The sequence below is a fragment of the Plectrocnemia conspersa genome, unplaced genomic scaffold (assembly GCF_051122295.1).
Source record: "Plectrocnemia conspersa isolate PC_06_02 unplaced genomic scaffold, ASM5112229v1 ptg000012l, whole genome shotgun sequence".
NCBI lineage: Eukaryota > Metazoa > Arthropoda > Insecta > Trichoptera > Polycentropodidae > Plectrocnemia > Plectrocnemia conspersa.
Genome location: NW_028277176.1, coordinates 20,854,998 through 20,878,393, shown reverse-complemented (window position 1 = coordinate 20,878,393; position 23,396 = coordinate 20,854,998). Strand labels below are relative to the sequence as shown.

Sequence of the window (23,396 nt, the reverse complement as noted above, 5' to 3'; positions counted from 1 at the left end):
AAATTATGTATAATATTGAAATAAACGTATTTAAAAAAAATTGTGCTTACTTCACAATGTCTACAAATGATAACAGGAAAACATATTAAAAAACTATGGTTATAAAAGTTTTGGTTATGGCAATTCGTATCTATATATTTTTTAAAGTTTTTCGTGTTTATTATTAATGTCTGGCTCTCGAGTGATCTATTACCAAGAATGTTTGTTTGCAAAGCGCCTTTGTTAAATTTACGCTTTAAAATTAGGAATTTTGTTGATTTAAATATAGAACAACCCATTTTTACACATAAATTTTTCAACATCTTGATGCATTTGGTAAACCTGGGTTCGAACTTAAGTTTGTTGTGCTCCTATCAAAATGTTATTTTTAAATAAATTTTAGGAAGATTTCAACATTGACAATATATGGCTTATCACTACTTTAATTGTCATTGTAGTAATTTATTACTTTTAATAAACATTTAAATAAACATTTTTTTCAATTCATGGCTATGTAGCGACTGTTTGACAAATAAGATAACTTTTCATGGAACTAATTTTGAACAAATTCCAATTGTTAACAATAACAATAAAAAAGCGTGATAAGATCTTTTAAAAAAATAGAATTTGTTGTTTTTCTACTCGTTTCTGAGTGCTTTCGAGAACCCTCTCTAATCACCATTGATATCAATAGTTGCCACGTCAAAGTTGAACTTCTTAAAATTCTTGGGTTGCTGTGTTGGCATTGCAGATCTCACAGTCGAAATGGTCCATAACAATGCCTTCAAGCAATATTGTAGCCTTTCGAGTTGCTTTTAGTGGGTCTGTACCACCTTGTCCTCACGAGCACCCAGCTAACAACTGCGGTCGCAGAGGGTATGTGCCCCCGGATAATGTTTTCGTTGCTTTTTATGTATGTTTATAATATATTTTTTTATTAATAAAATTTTGTCAATTTATATCAATAGCTTGTTATGCTTCTCTTCTACCAACACTAACAATCAAATCGTTTTTGTGACAAACTTATTTTTGGGACAGTTTTTTATTTTGCACAGAATAAACGTTGCGATTGAAAATTTACGTGGCTATTTTAAAGACACACTGAAAACAAAACGTTGCTATTTTGGAGGAGATAAGATAAGGAGGTTTAAAAAGTCGAGATTTTAACAAGAATTATGGCTTCGTTATGTGTGTTATATACTCGATTGATACACTTTCTTCAGATACAAACAACACGAAAGTAATATGAACCTTATTGTATAATTCCAATATAATCTAACAGTAAACAAAGGTATAAAATTGGTTGGTTTTACTGGGCGTTATTGAAAATATTAAAAAAAGTCGGAAAAATATAAATACTTATGGCATATTATATTAACGATTTGTTCAAGAGATTTCAGAAAAAAATATAAATATAGAGAGACCAAGAACAATTTTAAACAAAATAGAAACAAATTTTTAAACTGTATCTCTCTTCTGAAATCATATAATTTTTGACTTGACTTTTGCAGGCAATAGCAAAAGGTGTTTTTTTAATGTGCATATATACGCGACAATTGTATAAAATAATCTTGTAACAGAAGTGTTACACATTTAAATTTCTTAATCTTATTAGAAAGCATTATCTATATCTGGAAGAATTTTCTTTCAGTGTCGAGTATTATTACGTTACTGATTTTTACTTGAACCACAGACGTTGAGTGCCTTATGTAGATTATGTTATTTTCAACATTTTTTAATTAAAACGTTTCGCTTTTAGCTTTATCGAAATGCGAGATGTTGTCATTTATCAAACGTCTGCGGAAGTTGAGTTATTTTGGAAAACGGCTCAATTGTAACGAATACGCAGTTCAGCTATAAGAGACTAAACGCTGAACTCTCCGTATATATATGTACATGTACACATGTGCATATACACACACGAGACATGATAAATATTTGCAGCTGCCGTCTTGAGCAACGCCATTGTTTCTTTGAAAAAGCAACAAAACTATGATCTTTTGAAGTACGTTTTTCACTTGAGGCGCCTTTTGTGCTCAAATTTATTCACGTCGACTTTCTACGTATGAAAAGCGCTATATTTTGAAACGCCGTGCTTAAGAACAAGTTGAAAATTATAATTTGAGACAAAAACGGAATTTCGTGCCTAAATGCAAGAAAAAATATAGCGAAAATAACGCGAACCGGTAACGACCGGTCTGAGACGCAGTGTTGCGAAAAAAATTCCTGTGAGAAACTATCATAGCAGAAGTGACTAATTGGCTAAATACCGAGCGACAGTGTCAATCAATTATAATCTCACAAATTCACTACATTTTCTTAATAAGTATACATTACGCGTTAAAAACAAATATTTTAGATATTATGCAGGATAAGCAATTGAGAAGATAATTAAAATCAGTGGGTTAAATGGTCTTGCGAAATATGTTTGTAATATGTTTCCGTGTGGTTTGATCGTTGGAATCGATTATTTTTTATGAAGTATATAAAGGTTGTTATAAAACGGCCCATTATAAACTATTTTTATTATTAGAAAAATATAAATATAGTAGTATTACGCTGTGTTACATATATAAAAATAATTGCCATTTTTTTATTTTAAAAATTTTTTAAGAAAAATGTAATTTTACCATGTTTATGTCCATATCATATTAAAATATATTTTTTACTATATATGTTCAGTAAGCCCCCCAATTGTTAACGTGTAGTTGGGGGATTAGAAAATATTTTTTTGCAATAGTGAGATATCTTCCCTTTGGCTTGCTCACACATGAAGTAACGGGAATTAAAATAGAACTTCCCCAATTTAAAAAATGTTGACTATGTAATGAATTAATACAAGTGAGGAAATATAAGGGACAAATAGATTTTTATACACAGTCGACTTATTGATTTATATTGTTAGTCATAGATAACCGTATTTTTAGAAGCACCTGAATGAAAGGAAGATTGTTCAAACATTTCATATTATTTGAAACACGAAATGTTTATAAATAGTTAGATAATTGTTCTTAAATGTTAGCAACTTAAGTATTGCTTGTTTAAATGAATTTTTTTTGAAGTATTAACATTAAAAAATATATTACAGCATAATCTTAGCATTAAAGAAGTTTGACTTTCAATAAATAAACATCAGATAAGTCGACTAAACAAACTTTAAAGATACTAAACATGACAATTAAGTATAGTTGTAATGTTCAAATTCAATCAAGTTCAAAAATATCTGATGCATAAATGGACTTTTCAACCGTATATTTTCCAAAAATAAAATTCATTGAAAATATGTAATTTTATTTAGATTGTTTTTAACTTATTAATGGATATGCACAGTAATAAAAATGCTTCTTGATGAACAAATAGTATGTTGCTAAATATGGTTTATCATGATAAAATGCTGAATTTCCAGATTGTCACATCTAATTCGCATTCTTTGGCAACGTCGTATATTATAATAATTTCTCGTTTCTGGTATGCGATTTTGCAAAATTGCAGAGTCAAAAGTTTATGTTAAATCGTATTATTAACATCGACATTTGGTATGATTTATAGTCAAGAAAAGAGCAAAAAAGCTGTCGATGGTATAAAAAATATGTAAAAATAGCATTCAGCAATTGGAGTTAATTAAAGCAACACCCATTCAACATCCATTATTCTCGAGTTGTAAATCACTAAAAAATAATTGAATACCTTGCGTAATATAGTTCAAAAGTGTATTTAGATTAATAAAAAATATGCAACGATTATAGACTTCGGATAATTTTATTTTTAATTGATATATAAATGTATATCTGGCCCTTAATTCTGACATATATAAAAGACATACCTATAATTTTTATTGTTCTACATGTTTAAAAGTTATGTTAATATTTAAAAATATAACTATAAATTTCAATGTGTACTCAAACCTATTACGTGCATGAAAACATAAGTATAAATCATTTATCAAAAAGAGATAAAAACAGGATATTCTTTAGACAGCTGATCAAATTTTTCAATTAAGTAATTTCAGATAATTTAATATGCATGTGATGATGTCAACCATTAATCAAAACTTCTATAATAATGTAATGCTTAGAATTGTGATTGATTAGTCTAATACGAAGTCTTGGTCATAAAAAATTCTTGATCAACAAAATTCAAGGAAATATTATTTAGTGCGAACGAAAAAAATATTGATTTATTTTCATTGTATTCATTTATCGTTTATACATATATTAAATATAGAAATAAATATTAATTGCTAATTATTGTTAGCGTATAATTATTTATTACGCCTTTAAGATATACATATATTAGTATAGTTAAAGTATTATTTAGAACTATATTGTGTATAATTCAATATTTATTATTTAAGTAAATTCTAAATAAAACGTGTGAAAATATAGTTTGCTATTTATTTTTTATTATTAATAAAAAATGCATGTGCTAATTTGTAGAAAAGTATGCTGTTTATTTATGTATTATACTATTTATTTAAAATAAATCTATGCAATTATTATATAAAATAAAAATAAAAAAAATATTTTTGTATTATTAGTCGCATAATTAAATTTTTTAATCGCTCGATTATCACTTTTTTATTTTATCGATTTTATTGAACGATAAACTTATTCAAGTGATAAAAAAGCTAATTTCAGAATTGTCACGACATATTAGAATTAGACAATACAGTGAAACTTTTAATTAATTTTCTTCTCAAGTCTACCTATTATATTTGTATTGATCTAATAATTTAAGTTTTTTATTTATCAAAAAAGTACTGAGACTGATAAAATACGTGATTGTGGAAACCTGAATGCATGTTTTTTTTGCTTTTATTATTATTTATATTGCGTTCTAAATAAAAATATTCATACAAACGTATATTTTTATATAAAATGTAGTCAATAGTTGTTTTAAGTAACTATACAATTTATTTTGCATAAAAGAAAAAAATAATTGTTACTCAATATGACTACGATGATTACTGTCGTAGTTGATGAATTGGGTTATTCGATGATTTTTAAACAATATCGAATATTTTAAAATACACTTGTGGGAAAACATCTAAACGATACGACACTCTTTTAGTTTCACGTTACACACGAAAATGTATTGAAAAATATGATAATTAATGTAAATGTTTAATTTGTTCGAAATCAGCGTGCGGTGTGGGTTTTTATTCTGTCAGCTGCGTTCTTCTAGGATTTCTGTTAACATTTTAAACATAAAACTGCCACAGTCTGTTATTATTATAACTACCCTATTAATTTAATAAGTACTTTATTTTATCGTTTTTTGATTACCAGCAAATATATATATGTATGTAGAATTATACTTAAAAATGTAATAAAGATCTGTCTATTTTAATATTACATTGTATATTATTATAAGCCGATGAATTGTTTATATATATATATTTTTTGAAAGATAAAACTTCAAACAACTATTTGACGATCAAACACTTTCAAAGATTTGGATTAGCCGTATTTATATTATACCACATCAGCGCTGTTTATTCGGTCTAAATTTCCGTTTATATTCAACGCCATTCAAAGCTATTTTCAGTCTAACGTTAACCTGTTCTGGTTGTAAAAATGTTTATATATGATTAAAACAACACTATTACTCTTCAACGCCGATTCTTTGACAATACGCGGTTAAATGCTATTGTGAGAAGGAATTGGGTCATGGAGTTATTTTCACAAGCTTTTAATTTGTGTGTAGATTAATTTAAAGTAAATAATATTTAGCGTACATCAATCATAAAAATTTAATATATTTTTATAGTAAATATTTTATCAGAGCTAGCGTGTTAAAATTTGATTTAAAATCGGCGTGTAATTTTACACTTCTGATCTTTGTGACAAAATTCTTGATAATAATAACCGATTTAGAGAAACCGGCTGAATGACACCAATATTTGTAACATGTCTGATTTAATATTTATTAAAACATGATTCTATTTAAATTTCAACGAAAGTTTCAAAGAAATTCATTAGACGATCCATTTGTGATTTTCAATTTGGTGAGAATTGGACGCTACGTTAAAAACATTTGAGGTACAAGTTTTGCTATTTATTATTATTATTATTATTTTAGTACAATCTGCACATATAATATATATTAGGTTGTATAATATCATTTGGCCGATTTTTACTCGTGATTTCAACAAGACGTTCGCAATTGTTGGGGTGTTGTGTTCTTATTTGCAGTCAGACTTGTTTATTTTTTGGTCTTTTTTGTATGAGTTTTGTACAATGGTAGTGCAGGTCACGAAAAATAATAATTTGCGATTTAGCAAGTACCTAACAGTACAGTGTTAGTCTTAAGTTATTGGCTCGAGAAATTTCGTACTGGCAATGTTTTGAAAGTGGACCTCTAACTGCTGTTGATAAAAAAATATTGAGAAACACTGTTAACGCTAATCCACAAACAACTGTTTAAACATTAGCAGCAGACTTAGGTTTAAAGAATATTTGCGTATTTTTTGTACAAAATTTAAACTCAATGCTTCGTAGGCCACGAGCGAGGGTATTGTTAGTCAGAAAACTGTATGAGTTCGAGAATATTTAAACTGGCGATAATAACATTGAAAATGTGCTCTGTGGAAAATCTTAATCTGCTATCCACAAACAACTGTTTGGACATTCGCTTTACTTAAAGGTTACAACTTCACGGAATCTGGTTGCCATAGAAAGATGCAAAAAATAGCCAAATGGGTACCGCACGAACTGACTGAAAGGCAACAGCAACGTTTCAAAGTCTGTTCCTCATTAGTTCTTAGAAACACAAGTAAACCATTCTTGAAGAGAATTATTACCTGCGGTGGAAATGGATTCTCTGCGATAGCCAAGAAGCTTTAAAATAGGCTTAGAAATGAGCTTACACCCTAAAAAATATGGTGATATTCTGGAGCAATTATTCATAAATCATTTCCTAAGACAGGTGAAACTATTACAACAGAAATTTACTGAAGGGAAATTGAAACCATGCATAAAAAATAACCAGTATCTGATTTAGTATACATTTTTAAAACTACACTTTGTTGTTATTTTAGTATTAATATAATACTAAAATTTTCATAAATTAACTATACGGCTGTTTTTACTACAGCTTTGAATCGCTGCTCTAACTGAAAGTACAATAGTAATAAACGTGTTTTACGATTAAGTGTGACGAGATGCCACAAAAGATATTCACACAACTATATGTCATGAACAAAACGATCAAATTAATGAACGTTTCCGTGATTAATGAACTGGCGTGAAGGTTTCAATTAGCTCGGCGTATAATATTGACAATTTAACAATCACTATCTTTGTTCTTTTTGAAAATCGATGAAAGAAAACATGTCACGTTTTACACTCTCTAAAATATCTGTTGAAACTTCAATCTAATCAAATTGAGCATAAATCATCAATCGGCGCCGTTTCACTAGCAATACATTGGATATGGATAGTAAAATACATATATAAATAAAACTATGAAAATTTATCTATAATCTGAAGTACTTATTGTTGTAAGAAATAATTCAAAGAATAATTCTCAGGTATCTCTATTATCTTTATTTATATCTAATGTCATTTTGTTAGGAGCGTTGGGATAAAATTCATTGTATTTTTGACGTAGCGTGTATTCAATTAGGTACTTTTTGAAGATACTAAGGGCTGGTTTCTAAAATCAGTCAATGCTCAAAATATTTTCAGCTGATCTAGGGTCGCGATTGCGTCACTTCTTCTTTACTGTTGCAACAAAGACATCAGCGCTCGAAACACGAGCCATCTAGCTTCATAATGAGTTTGCCGCAACAGAAAAGTATAATTTTGGTGATAGCTACGAGGAGCTGGAGCTGGAATTTATCTGATGTACATCTCTTTTCGGTGTACAGTATTAATATTTTTTAAATGTTCTTGAATTTTACAAAATTTATGACGCATTAGGCAAATTTTTTAATTTGTGGTAGTCAGATTTATGATAATCAAATAAGCTGTGTATTTTGTCCCGTTAGTAGAGGTCTTATTGGTTAAATTCAACACGTCAGACGATATATGTTACTGATATGTAAACATTTGAAACTACTTTTATAATTCAAGACAATATTAATAGTTTTAAATTAATATTTTTTTACATTTTTTAACTTAGAAAATAATCTGTGGTGCACGGGTAAGTTCTCTCGATGACGATTATAATTGTCTGGCCGTAGTTTGAATTCATTATCTGGTGAAGGAGGGGGATCCTCAGTGCCAAAACTTCTTAGAATGGGATGACGCTTATCTAGTTCCAAAAAGTGGCTTGGCATAGCATGGTCGCCACAAAAGTATATTTAATGCATTAGTACTTTATACTAGTTTTGATTATTTTTAAAACAGCTTGAAGAAATAAATATATGAGAAAACTTTAGCATCAACCTTATATTTATAATGTATATATAAATATACTATATATATATATATATATATATATATATATATATATATATATAATATAGAGAAATAAAAATAAAAATTTTTGTGACCCTCGAGATTTTTTATAAAACAACTTATTAGTATAACATACCAATTTTACGCGCTACGCAGCTAATTTAGCTTCGGCAATTTATGCAAGTAAAATAATCTAAAGTTTCACGCTACGTAGATAGTTGTATCTCAATATTGTCAGTTAGACTAGGTCAGCTGTTGTTATTTTACTTTAACATACAGTTTATAGTCGCTTAGTTTAGCTTTATTACTAAACATAGTGGAATTCTGTATGTTTAATTATTGTTTTCATATAAAAATTATATAAATAATAATTTTACAACCTGATGAATCAATAGTTCTGAATAACAGCAGCACAATGATAAAAGTGACATTCAAATATAATAAAATCATTTAACATTTACACGCATAATAGGGTTGATTATCTTTAAGTGTTATTTTATTCACATTGATAGCAATAAATGGAAAAAATAGGGCAACGTACACAGATATAAATAAACTTTTATGGAGAAAGGCAAGCTGAATGAAAAGGTTAAATTTACAGACAGCATTAAGTGCTATTTAAGGTTTATATAATGTAAAACATGAAGGTTAAGGAATCAACTCAAAGACAATTAAGTGAACTGGAAGGTTAAGGAATCAACTCAAAGACAATTAAGGTTTCAAATTTTGTCATTTTTTCTGGTGCATTAAGGAATTATGTATACATTTCAAATTTCACATTAATTTCAATTGTTTGATCAATATTCTGTGTTTTATATTTATAATAAATAAAAAATACTATAAAGGAAAAATAACCATAATTTGACAAAAACTTTGTTTTTTGTTTCAACATATAAGGCCAACAATTAAAAAAAATTTGGACGATAGATTAATTTTATTTTCCTCATATATACAAATCAATGTTTCAAAGTCAATTTATTATGCCTGAACACCTTCTGAAGTATTACCGGCTTCCCTGGCAGCCTTCTTTTTCTCTGACCGTATTTGCTTCTTTTCTTCGGGCGTCTTCTTAAGACCCTTCATCTTTCTGGTTTGGAGTTTCGAAACATCTTGTTTTCCTAGATGAATACGTCCATGCGTCGAACCGAATGCGTCTCTCGATAAATTCTTCTTCGTTATCTTTCTCAATTCCCTCGGTTTTCTACACGCCTGCGACATGAGGTCATCGGCAGCCAACTGTGTACGCCTCAATGTGAAATCAATTGAAGGACCTTAACAAAATAACATTGACTATTAATTTTAACATTTAAAGATATTTTGGTCAAAAATAATTTGATTAAACTAGTTTATAATTTTCAAAAATATTTCTGATCCATGGCATTTGAATCATTTCTTATGTAAAATTGCACAAGGGCAAAGTAAAACAGTTTTTGAGATATTGCTAAATTTGCGTATTTTTCATTCTGAAGATTCCCTTAGAGGGCTAGCTAGGAGCCAGCGCCACTAGCTTTTTAAGCGGAGTGATGGCGTCAGTCGGCCCTGATGATTGAAGCTCTAGATGAAAAAAATCATAAAACTGTGAAGCCCAGATGGAAAGCCATAAATCAAGTAGGTCCCTTCTTTATGACTTCTAGACATTGTTTAAATCTTAACTGCAGTAGCAGCTATTAAGGCATATATTTTTATATTGATCATCTGTTAATAATGGCAAAAAGATAAAATGCCAGAGAGCCTCAAACGACCACATACAAACGCCTACAGAATACAACTCGGCTCTACCTTTATAGCCCCAATAATTATAATAGATTAGAGCAGCAGTGAGCAATCTGCGGCCCGAAAAGTGTGACCTATTTCATAATCACAAATTTATTTATCAATTCATAAATATTGTGGAATGTTATTTTTAATAAAAAAAAAACAATAATTCTATTTTTGTAATAAATTTTGTTTATAATTTTTTTATCTTCTGCTTATGTAGCGTCCTACGTGAGCGAACTCGATGCGAACGCGATTTAGTGCGATGCGGCTTCGCTGTCCTACGTGCGCGCACTGTGTTCTTTCGGAGGCGTCTCGCCACTAACCTGTTCGATCCTACTCTACCCAGCCCATTCATCATTGGTCATTGATGTACAGAACGGATTTTTAATGGAAAACTCACATCTTAAACATAAAATAATGAATAAATATCTAGAAAGGCAAATTAAATCAACTGATCATGTTCGCGTCTACGATGCGTGTGAAAATATCAAACCAACTGCGTTCATTTCGTATCGCTCCTCATTGCACCCTAGAGCGTTCAGTAGACACTTAGAGCGGTAGTGACTTATTTTTGCGCCGCGCCGCTTCGCGTCGAGTTCGATAACGTAGGACGCCGCCTTAATGTTATCAAAAGTTAAAGGTAGACAAAAAAGATATAGTCTCAAAAATCAGTTTACCTTGGTTTTCAATTGTATGAAGAATTGATAATCTTTTAAATGATATCGAATGCAATCTCAATGGACGAATTGATTGATAAATATAAAAAATATAGTAATGATTTTAATTTCTATAAATTTGTTCAAAATATAAAAAGGAGTAATGATAAGTATATTGAACGTATATCCATATCGTATGCTTTAGAGCTAATAGTAGGGGCGTAAACCCAAACTTGCCATCTCTTTCTCAATTATGAATAATTAAAACAATATTGAAAATATCAATTTACAAAATTTCAACGGACAATTAGAGAGAAATTATATAATTGAAAGAAACTAGACATTGATGTCATTAAATAAAAATTTGGAAAATCCAGAATCTTTCACCAGTCAAAAAAAGAGTGACTTCTTTAGTTAGTCTTCAAAAGCAGAAATATGTAAAATGGGGAAAGAAATTATTCGCAAATTATTTAATGACCCAATGAATTTTAAGGACCCTTGCGACTCCATTAAGTCAATAAATCATTATAAAAGAACAAGGGTTTACTCTGTGAGAATTATTTAGCTTTCACTCCACAAAACATATAACATATATTTGTGACGGAGCACTCCAGTGTGAATTATATTCATAGATTTCAAGATGGCTAATGACGGCGTATATAGGAAAAAACTATCCAAAGCAATGGAAGAATTTGGAATCAAATACGAAACCTGTAAAGCGTTTTATAATCCTAAGAATAAGAGCACTAGTAGACTGCATTTGTGTTGGTGGGTATGAATATAAATGGTTTTTTGAACGTTCAGCATGAGCGACTAGCACCGAATGGCTCATGATAGAGCAAGGTGGCGAATAATCATGGATGATGCAAAGATCATCTTTGAGCTATAGTGTTATGATGATGATGGAGAACTTAATACAGTGAATCATGTTAATAATTACCTATTTCTTCTAATTCAACTCTTGGAGTCACCTGCCCACTTTTCTTTAAAGTAGTTCTATATGAACGGAGATATATTTTTGAATCCTGCGTAGCGGTAAAACTCAATACATGTTCTAATCCTTGTAAACGTATAGTTGTTGCCTGTGAATAAAATATTCATTAATAAAAATGTAAATTAAGTCAGTACAAACGATGTATAGTTATCCTTACTTGTTCCCATTGAAACATATCAATCAAAAGGGACCTGAGTCTTGTCAAATCTTGGCTCTGATCCCAAGCTGGTCCGTTGAATACTAAGCACGGCTTTATCAGCGCCGAAATCTTTTCAACTTTAAAATCCTCAATCTTTTTAAAGTCGTCGACGCCGAGTTCGATCATGTCTAATATGGTAAAGTCAAACGTTCGGCCAAATATTATATTGTTAGGCCGTTTTTTACTGTGAGAACCAAACATGAATAAAGCAGCGTTTTTACTTCTTGAGAATCTACAAATGACACATGAATAATATTAATATATATGATTAATGTAAATTTGATTAATTCAAAACTAACTTTTCTAAGAGCGTCGCATCTTCGAAAGGCGAAATATCATTTTTTCTGCTTAGCATGATCACATGCGGCTTCTTTAAAGCGTATACATTCTTCATAATGCCTCTGACTGTGTCCGTTGTTTTCCGGCCTTGCATGAGGAAACATTCCTTCGCACCTTCGATCAATTGTGGCTCCAACGATTGGAGGTATTTTTTACCCCTACGGGTCGACGCTTTTCTGTAATGTAAACAGCAGAATGTTTTGTCAGCTAACATGTAAATCTTATTTTTTTAGGTAGAATATATTGAACGCAAATTAGTTCAAGTGCATTCACATAATTATGACATGTGGTTGTGAGAGTTTTAATTTAAGAAAGTAGGGTTTTATAATGTAAAATGTTATTTTAACTTTATTAAAATTTAAATGAAGTTTAAAATAATTATTATTACGATTAAAAAGCATAAATACCTTAATCTTTGTATGACAGGCATGATCGACACGCCGTGTTTACTATAACCTCTAAAAGTGATATTTGCTGTCGCGACGCGCAGACATAACACTACATTTATTGAGCATGTCTAAAAATATATAAAATTTTTAATTCATTTTATCAGTATGAATTAATATTTTTCGGCCGTTATTTGACCATAAAAAAATTTCTAACCATGTCAAAGTTAATCAGAATAATAGGTTTTACGCATTGGTAAACAATATTCAGAGAAACAAATAAAAAATTTTTAACCCATTTTTTAAAATTTTATTTTTGAAAAATGAATTAGTTTGCGGGCTACCAATTGGATATCGCTAGTTAAAGATTTAACTTGATATATTCTAGGTATACTTTATAGATAGAGAATTGTTTAAAATCGTGTGCAATTTTATTTGATTATTTTTTTATTATTTATTTATTTAGCGAATATAGAAAACTTTTACACTAAATACATTTTAACTAAACATACATATAATACATAATATAAACTTAAACAGAAAAAAATGATTTCTTAATGCACGAAGGTGTTTCTTTATTTCATTTAGGAAGCTCGCTACAGTTTTATTTTTGCGGATTGTCCTAGGAATTAGTATACAAATTCACACTTCCGACTTCCGCACATAATCCCCCTGGCCGTACTCTCGTACTATCCTTAAATTGTCTCTATTTCTAGTATTCAACTATGTATACATTTATATCGTATTAAGTACTTTGTATCGTATCGTATTAAGTATCGTATTAAGTACTTTTTACTTAATATTTAACCATTCCAATCTATCAATCACACTTCTACAAAAACTAAAGTTATCGATACATGGCAATTTATACAATTTTATAGTGTTTAAAAAGTGATGCTCAAGAAAAATAGCACCAAACGATGCTGGAAGATATTACTGCCGAAACGTCTGGTATGTAAAAAACTCAACGCAGTGGAAATTCAGTAAATAAAAGAATATTTAAGTTTTCAAATTAAAATAAATAATATATAGCCTAATCATCTATTTAAGATGAAGAAATAATTAACCAAATAATTTAAAATACTTTGTCTTCACCTTATTCAACAAATATCAATAACCAAAACATTATCTTCTTCAGCTCACCGCTATTTCTTCTAAATAAAATAAAATATAAATTTATGCTTTTAATAATCCTACCGAAGATTAGATAAAAAATTTAATACAAAAATAATAGCTGATGTCACAAGGGCTGATGAGGGTACCACTTATAATAAATTACATAAATTAGATTTATTTATTTATATAATTTATAAAAATATATTCGATTGTATAAAAAATATTCTATATAATAGACATTTTGTTTTATAAATGTATTTTCGGTCTGAATGCATGATATTTAATTTTATTTGTCAGTTTTTTTAATATTAAATATACCTATACTTACTTTACTACGCCTATAAGGATTACTTAGATTAGTCGTTTATATATTAGATAAGACTTAATTGGTATATTCTGTGGCACACTTCTGTTAAATATTTGCTTAAAGCCTAAATAATAGAGATGTCTTTAGATTATAATTCGCACAAATTGTACTGTAATTTTTTTTTCATTTCAACTTCAATATTAGCTGAAATAGTTCATGGATTGTCCATTTTTAAGGTTAGTTATTTCTTAATTATTTTTTAAACTAAACCTTTATTATTAAAAGTATGTATTATGTATCTCGTTGAGCCCGTTAACTCGTTTTTAAACGCTGTAATATTATTTATGTTTAGTTAATGTTTTTATACATCTACAATATGCAACCTTATAACTAATAAATACGGTAATCTTCTTTTTATAAACGTATAAGTAATAATGCTAAATAACGTCAGTAAAATGATAAAAATGACATTTAAACAAAGTTAGCAATTAAGCGTTGTGTAAAATTTATATAGCGAAGATTTACACCTAAGTAGGTATATTATAATCATATTACTTGTATATGTATATACACTAAGCACATTATTATATTGTCAGTCAACTGAGAGCATATCCTTAGAGTGATTGTGTTTAAATCGTGTCACTGATAATTTACAGCTGTGAATAATTAAACGATGTGTTTGTAAACACACTTCTATCTGTAACAATGTAAGTTGAAACAAAAATAGTTTTAAAACATTATTCTCGACTACGTATTTATTCTGATTATAACTTTAAGTGGAAAACGATTACCATCAAAATATTATTATGCTATTATAAGTGTGACGATGTTTGATAAAAAAAATATTTTAAAGTTTTGTGATACTTCTGAATCCAATATTCGCTACGTATCCCTACTCCTGACATACTTATAGAGATTTTGTAATTAATTCATGTACAAAATTAATTAATAAGAACAAACTATACGGTAGTCGTAATTGAAGCAAAACCTAAAGAAGGACTTGTATTAAAGTTTAATGTTTAAAACTGTTTTTATGTATTAATCAATTGTTTCTATTAATATATCAAACAGACATTGACTCTAGATTTTACAATATGATATGTTACATTATTTCAGAAATGGAATGTTTTACTTCCATAATAGTAATTTCAGTAGTAAGTGTTGATGGGTAGTTTTAAGTATTACGTAGCATACATAATTATTTCATTCGCACCTCATAATACTATACTAATAATCCTAAATCTCAAGTGTAATAAGAAAGTTAATTTATTTAACTATCCATCAGTACTATTAGTTGACATGAAGTACATATTATATAGTATAATTTTATATTAGCACGGTGGTTTGCTTACAAGCTTAATTTGAAACTAGAAATCGTGCCAGATATTGTTTACCTTAATTATTCAATTGAGAATTATATAAAACCTTGACTGTAAGAAGTGAAAGTGGATATAAGTGTAGGCATATCATACAAATTTACTCAGTGCGACAAATTCGTTACGCGAATAGAGACCTCTTTATTAATATTGGTGATTTATAATGTAGTAATGATATTTATAGGTGCATGCATAATTAATAGTGATGTATTATTTATTATTACGAAGCTGTGTTTTAATAATGTTATATGAAGACGAACCAAACGGTCCGTAATACGCAATTAATTTTTACAAGATGCGACAACAAAAAGGCCCCTAACGAAGTCATAAAAGCAAATGCATTTTACAAAAAAAGCATTGGTTTTTGTGTTCACCTCCAGAAAATACGCTAAAATCTACTTTCTAGCGCAATGCGTTTGAAACATACATATATTAATTATTGGCCTAACACATATTCAAGTGCAGATATCGAAGAAATGCATTTTGTCCGCAGAGAAAAATAATACGTACCCTTCAGAAAGTGAATACCTTTATTTTTCGTCAAATTCAAACGTAAAACTGTTCTTGACACAACTGTTTTGGGCAAAAATGGCATTCAAATTGAGCTAAGATCAGATCAAATAATTTTTGATCTCTTTGCATTATCCGATAATACGAGGGGCGGTTGATAATTAGTTGGCTTCGGCAAGAAAACATAACTTTTTACGACAAAATTAGTTTTATTTCTTAACATAATCTCTTTTTAGCTCTATACATTTCTTCCAACGATTTTCTAATTTTATGATGCCCTCCAAATAAAACGAGTTCTGGACGCCCTCAAAATAGGCCGCTGTTTCAGCGATGACCTCCTCATTCGACCCAAATCTTTCACCACCATGCCATTTCATAATGTTTGGGTATAAATAATAATCGGATGGGGCCGAATCAGGAGAATAGAGCGGATAAGGAACCAATTCGTGGAATTTTGCCATTGCGATGTTCGATTTGTGTCTAAGCCGACTAATTATCAACCGCCTATGCCACGTATCCCCATATATATTTATATTATATATCTTCTTATATATAATTGTTCTAAGCCACTTCCGGACGCGCTTATTTTATAATGTAATAATAATAAAAATAAAAATTGAATTTGCTCCATTGCTTTCCGAGGCGCCGGTAATGCCGGTAATGCATTATGTTGTTTCGACCAATAAAAAATAAGCATTCAAATATAAAACAAGATGGCCGACAGTACCGTGACAACAGTCTTAAATACTTATTATTTAATAATAAAATTTTGCTACGCGACAATAATTTTCATTAATTAGTCATTTGTCTGAATATAAATAATCGGATTGCAAATTAACTAGGTGTGTTATAACTATGAAAATTAAATATATACATAATGTGTCGAGGATTAGAAGAATACGTTGATTACATACTAGATAAACAATCTTCGTAATGAAATATTCAAATTTTGAATTCCCGTCGACGGGTTCCCAGGACGAAAAGTGAGTTTTTCCTTTAATAATACATAAACATTATCATTGCTTCCGATTTAATGCACACATATGTTAAATTTGACTGAGCCAGGTACATTTTAAACATGAACATGTAATATATATTTAGTACGTATGAAGATTGAGATTAATGTCAATTAAACCGTATAAATGCTAATAAAACGTATTTTTTTTATCTATTGATATTTGGGGATACTATCTTTCACGACGATCGCGTGACAACGATTGTGATGCAGTCGGTTATTTAGCTGAAGAAGTTTGGTTGCAACAAAGTAATTTAAAACCATTATTGCAGCAAAATTTTTTACCTTGACGACTCGCAATATACATCTGTGTAGTTTCTTGGATGTTATCTAATAGACGACATTTTACAATGATTATAAATATGTGATTGCATACCTGGAATAATCGATTACCAAAATATCTAAGAGTGGCTTATTTTTAATTTCGATGTAGCATAATATGTATACGTCATGGTTTTTAATCAATTTTTGTTCTGTGTCCTCATTCCTCTTTCGGAATAGCCAAATTCAAGATATTCAGTTACATCAAACTTATGTAGTATGTTCTTTATAAAAAGATAACACTTGCTGAGAGTGACTTCGACATGAGAAGATTCACTCTTTGTTTATATATATCAATTCTATGTTGTAGCTATATAGGTCTTCAAATTATTCCATCATTGCTTCTGAAAAATAATTTAAAAAATAAGACCTTTATCAAGAGTTAAACAATGAACAAGAGTTAAACATTGATATGACAAATTACGACAATCTTCTTCAAAATTGTCGTAATTTGTCATATTTTAATTGTTTTAATTAGATCTATCATTGCTTCTGAAAGTAACTATAAACGATAATGTAACTTTTTGTTTACACTAATATGCTATTTTTCATTATTACTACCATTGTAATATGTTTAATTAACTTTGGTATGCATATCTTTAATTGCCAAATTACCGCTGTTTGTCTTTTAATATTAGATCCTGGAAAGTCAATAGTAATTTTGTTAAAATAACCGTGATAGATTATTCACATAACCAAACACATACTGGCAAACTCATAATTTATAGTTTTAATTATATTGTGTATAATTCTAATGCTACATCACTTTGAATCATCCTCAGTTGACACTTTGTATGAAAAGCGTAGTGATTATTACATATTTCACTGTTTATTTAATTGCACAGAAATGAGCGCAGCGAGCGCTTACCAGATGACAAGAACTGTCACATGTAAGCAGATATGAAAGGGAAATCCCCGGTTTTAGGCGCGCTTGAGAACGAACTACAAAATTTATTTTAACGATTTAAATTGTAAAACACATCAAAATATGTATAAAAAGCATCAAATTCTAAAAAAAATAAGTTGATAGTTGCAAAACGTAAATTTTCTGTTAATTTTTTTTTATTTGACTTACTCTAGTACTCATTTTATAACTTTTATCAGGTCATGCTGGGTTTACTTCATTTGTTTAGATTAGATTTGGGTTTAAACAGCAAATGGAAGTTTTAAAACTGTTACAATAAATATGTATTTTTCAATGAAGTTATATTTTCTGTTGTATACATATAATTTCACTAAAATGGGGTTTATTTAATTAATCAGTTACTAATTATGAGATAAATTTCTTTGTACTATCAAAATACGTTTTAACTGTATAGTGCTCCTGAACATTTTATTTTATTTTTAGACTATAAAGTTACAGAATTCTGGATTTTAATTAATTTAAATTTATGATAATATTTGATCTAAGGTATTTGTAAAACGTGGAATATAGGGGGCAATATAATGGTTCGTTCACGACCACAAAATATACTTATAGAAACTACAGAAATATTTACCGGTAAAAGATTTCACTAAAATGCCAGTTTAAATATATTTTTACTGGTAATGCAGATTACTGTAACATAAATTGAAATAACTATTCGATAGCACTAGCAATATAATAAGAAATCAAATTTATTTCATGTTAGTCAATCAAAGACTTCGTAACAGCGCACTTTAGGTGAAAACAACGCCTGGGGCTGATACATACATATGTATATAGGTCGCAATTTAATGTGTAGAGTTATCAGAATACGACTCAATGCAAATATAATCATAAAGAAAAGGTTATAAGATTGGGTAATTTAATGCTGATGATAAATATGTAGAAAAACATAACACGAACTAAAGAAAAAACCCAGATAGGATAGAGATAGAAAATATCGCAATCTCACTCCATGGAGCAGTGAAAAGAAATCTAGTATTTAAAAATTAGACACTATGAAATTCTAGTTGAATTTATAAAGCTGGTAAATTATGATGTAAAACATGAACTAACACAGTTAATATCTATAAATTCAACAAGAGTCGATGTATATTGCAATATAAAAACAACGTAAAATGTTATAATTATTGCCTCATTAGGTTAATGAACAATGTTCTAAAGGCATTTTTAAAAATCGAAGCGACTATCAGTCAAATATAGTTTGGTCTTTGGTGCGGTCTGGAAATTAGATAAGTATTATTCCGTATGCGAGTGCTGCTAAAAAATATGTATGTAACATATATGCTTCATAGATTTTTGAAGATCATTTTTACCAAATAAATCATACCATGGAAATATAAACACTAAAAGAAAGGAGTGCGACAGGGTTGTTTGTTGTCACCCATGCTTTGCAATTAGGTTGGAAGCAAAGTGCTCGTCCAAGTGGAAGTTTTGATTGTTCTAAGGGAAATGAAGTGCCGAATGGAGATAAAGTTCTATGGCACCGTTCTGATGATCATAGAAAGAGAAGGAGATCAACGCTCTAATGTTCCTCTATTCTCGTCCCTACTATCTCTACTATCCTTGACCAATTATAAATGATTTGTGGTGGATATGGAATCTTTGTTTTTGTATGATAAATATTTTGAACAATTTTGTAAATAGTGCACATTCCCTCGATAGATCCTGTTTTAGCGTTAATTGTTTTTGGCAAAGAGATGGATAACTAGTGTTGTATTGTCATGCGTTCCTGTGTAACACAAATGCATTTGTTTTTAACGGTTCTTGTAAAACTAACTGCAATGCGACGATTATGGGTGGTCCCGTTTTTATCTCAAAAATGTGTAAAATAAACATCTCTAACATTTAACATTTTCATAACTGTTTTGTACTATTAACCGCTATTGATATCAGCGACTTAGTTATGAAATCATCAATTAGGTCTCGTACGCAATACATTTTTTATTTGTTGTTATTGTAAGATTAGTATATTTATATCAATTTAAAAATAAATAATATGAGACGTTGCTCATTAATGGCTATATTATCTATAATATTGAGCTGAATTTATGTGTGAAAAAAACATATAAATATTCTTTATCGTATTTAAAGTGCGACAAATTTATGTTATTTTTGTTTTATTGTTAGTCTGATTCAAAATGGTTGAGAGTGATACATCAATTCACGGGAGTAGCAATGAAGAAGAAAAGGATAAGATAGAAGCTGGAACTGGAAAACTTGATCCTATAGAATCTATTATTGGGCCAATTGGACGATGGCAGATGTGGATCTGTCTACTCATTTCCATGACTAAAGTGAGTGTCGCGTGGCATCAACTAGGTTATATATTTCTGGGAGCAAACACAAAGATTCAATGCGAAAACAATGAAACCGACTACTGTTCACACGAATGCGAAGGTATCGATTTTGACAACACCAATTTCGGAAATACTATAATAATGGAATGGGAGCTGGTGTGCGACAAAATCTGGATGAAGAGCATGGGTCAGAGCATATTCATGTTCGGAGTGTTGCTAGGAAATATGATCTTTGGAATATTAGCTGATCGGTGAGTTAATAATACAATAAACATGCAAAACTGCAATATTAATGATTCAATACAATTTCAGTTATGGAAGGCGTCTACCATTACTTATAACTGTAATAATTCAATTGATCTCCGGGGTTTCGGCAGCTTTTGTAAACGATTGGTATACTTTCACCGCTGTTAGATTTATCGTAGCTTTGTCAAACGGTGGTTTAATGATCATCAGTTTTGTTATTGTGATGGAGATAGTTGGTGCTAAATATCGTCAAATTTTTGGATGCTTGTATCATGTATGTACTTTATTTATTTATGTTTTATTAGAATTTAATATTATTTAATCCATAAATTATTTTTAGATTCCGTTCATTTTAGGCCAATCTACGCTAGCAGCGGTCGCTTATGCTACTAGTGATTCTTGGAGAAGTCTTCAATTTTGGACGTCAATTCCATCACTTTTGTACTTGAGTTATTACTGGTTGATACCGGAGTCTCCAAGATGGTTGTTAACAATGGGCGAAAACGATAGAGCTGCTAAAATTTTAGAGGATTCTCTAAAATTGCAAGTATTTTTAAAAATTTTATCATTACTTTTCGCAAGTGTTTTTTTATTGTCGTGGTATTTGGTGATTATTTTTGAATTTTAAAGTTTGTGGTTATTGTGCAGTTTTAGGTGTCCTACACAATTTATATATCAATTTTTGCGCCTCTTTTTGTATGGATGCTATTTCTATCATTTTTAAAGCCACTTATTATCACTAATGTAAGGTCTACATTTATCACGAATGACGACGCCATGCTGGCCACACACGCACGGATCTGTCCGAGACGGATGTCCGGCGGATAAATCAGATCGTGTGTGGTGCGAAAAACCACAGATGTGCCTGCCCGCCGTTTGTTCGCTGTCCATGCTCATGTCATTTGTCGTTTCCAGTATCTCTAAATTTTGCGTACACTCCAGGACTTGCAACACAGCTCGATTCATCCGGATGCTCTTTTATTGGACACATATTTATGTTTCTTTTACATTCTAATTGCCATCACTAATTAACATTATAATTATTAATATTATCAAAAGTCTGTCAACCTCTGATAATTAGCTGTCGAATCTTCATAGTTACTTATGCTATTATTTGTATCATTTCAGCAATGGAAAACCAACTAAAAACTTGAAGGACACCCTCAAAGCAGCCAACAGTTTCACAGTGGAAAACAAAGCGAAAGGCAACATTTTTGATTTGTTTATAAATCCAACGATAAGAAGGAACACCATATCGCTGCTGTTCAGCTGGTTCGCTTGTGGAATGTGCTTTTATGGTCTGTCTCAATACGTTAGCGATTTATCCGGAAACATTTTCACGAACGTGGCTATCGCAGGATTCATACAACTACCCGGAACATTGGGTTGCATCCCTCTAAACAATAAATTTGGACGCAAGAAAACTCTCATAGGCGCCTATGTGTCTATAAGTGTCCCATTATTATCGATTGCTGTGATGCCAGTAGATTATGTTACTTTGAAGACAGTTTTTTCTCTGATTAGCATGTTTGGCATCAGTATAGCTTTTCCGACTATTTATTTATATGGAGGCGAAATTTTTCCAACAGTTTTGAGAAATACTGGAGTGGGTCTGTGCACTACTTCGTCAAGAGTAGGATCTATATTGGCCCCGTTTATTGCTGATTTATTATTTGTTAAATATTGGTTACCGCCTTTAATTTTTGGCGGATTGTTGGTGATAGCAGCTTTGCTAGCATTGTACTTGCCAGAGACTCAAGGTAAAAAATTACCTAATACTATGGACGAAGCTGAGAAGATTGAAGTCAATGTAGAATAAATTATATTGTTACTAGTGTATCCTATATTAATTATTTTGGTTAACAAATTACAAGTAGATACATATATTTATTATTATAGTAAGCCATATTTATTAATTCAAAATACTCAATTTTAATTTATATTTCATGATAGTAATATGTAGCTCATTTCATACAACTTTTTTTGATATTACTAAGAGATCAACATATCTTTTAAAATATGTTTAATTCTTCTTATATTGGTTGCATTTACAGCATAGTTATACATAATATTTTACTTTGTATTAAAATAATGTTAATTTTGTGCTTACAATAAAAGTACGAAATATTTAATTAAAACAAATATATTTATTGGAAATAATAATTAAATAAAATAAAATTTTCAATAAATTAAATTTAATGCAACTTTTTGTATAAAAATATTCGTTCAAATGCATTTCCATTATTGTATACACTTTCTTTTTATTCTGTAGCGATTATTTATCTTGGTGATGAATTAAATCGTCAGATATGAAAGTTTGCTCTAGCTTAAAATAGTTGCTTGTTATGATTTAAGCTTTTAATTAGAAAAAGAAATACCAAAAATAGTTTTAAATAATCTCAATGTTTTGTTATGTAATACTAATTAATATAATTTATTAAAACATTTTTAATAATTCTACAGAAAAAATAAATATATGATTGCTTTTACTATTTATTTTTTTACTATATTAATAACTTTATTTTTCAGTATATTCCTATAAAATAGTAGTGCTGCCTGTACTTTGT

General features: G+C 29.7%; 2 protein-coding genes across 5 annotated transcripts; one reads left to right on the top strand and one right to left on the bottom strand.

The window, feature by feature from the left end:
• Nucleotides 1-9,296: 9,296 nt before the first annotated feature.
• Non3 (Ribosome production factor 2-like protein Non3) lies at nucleotides 9,297-12,793 on the bottom strand. Its single transcript, XM_088199545.1, has 5 exons — nucleotides 12,735-12,793; nucleotides 12,288-12,503; nucleotides 11,947-12,220; nucleotides 11,736-11,877; nucleotides 9,297-9,652 (listed from the first exon to the last, which is right to left on the bottom strand). The coding sequence occupies exons 1-5, from the start codon at nucleotides 12,755-12,757 to the stop codon at nucleotides 9,360-9,362; spliced, it is 948 nt and encodes a 315-aa protein (XP_088055671.1). The 5' UTR covers nucleotides 12,758-12,793; the 3' UTR covers nucleotides 9,297-9,359.
• Nucleotides 12,794-14,737: 1,944 nt separating this feature from the next.
• LOC148228574 (organic cation transporter protein-like) lies at nucleotides 14,738-23,316 on the top strand. Of its 4 annotated transcripts, none has more exons than XM_088199067.1 (5): nucleotides 14,738-14,843; nucleotides 20,414-20,834; nucleotides 20,896-21,103; nucleotides 21,170-21,372; nucleotides 21,958-23,316. In XM_088199067.1, the coding sequence occupies exons 2-5, from the start codon at nucleotides 20,425-20,427 to the stop codon at nucleotides 22,646-22,648; spliced, it is 1,512 nt and encodes a 503-aa protein (XP_088055193.1). In that variant the 5' UTR covers nucleotides 14,738-14,843; nucleotides 20,414-20,424; the 3' UTR covers nucleotides 22,649-23,316. The 4 variants fall into 4 exon arrangements, with proteins under 4 accessions (XP_088055193.1, XP_088055195.1, XP_088055196.1 ...); XM_088199069.1 differs by having other exon boundaries at nucleotides 21,170-21,376; nucleotides 21,958-22,109; XM_088199070.1 differs by lacking the exon at nucleotides 21,958-23,316 and having other exon boundaries at nucleotides 21,186-21,344.
• The last annotated feature ends 80 nt before the right edge of the window (nucleotides 23,317-23,396 follow it).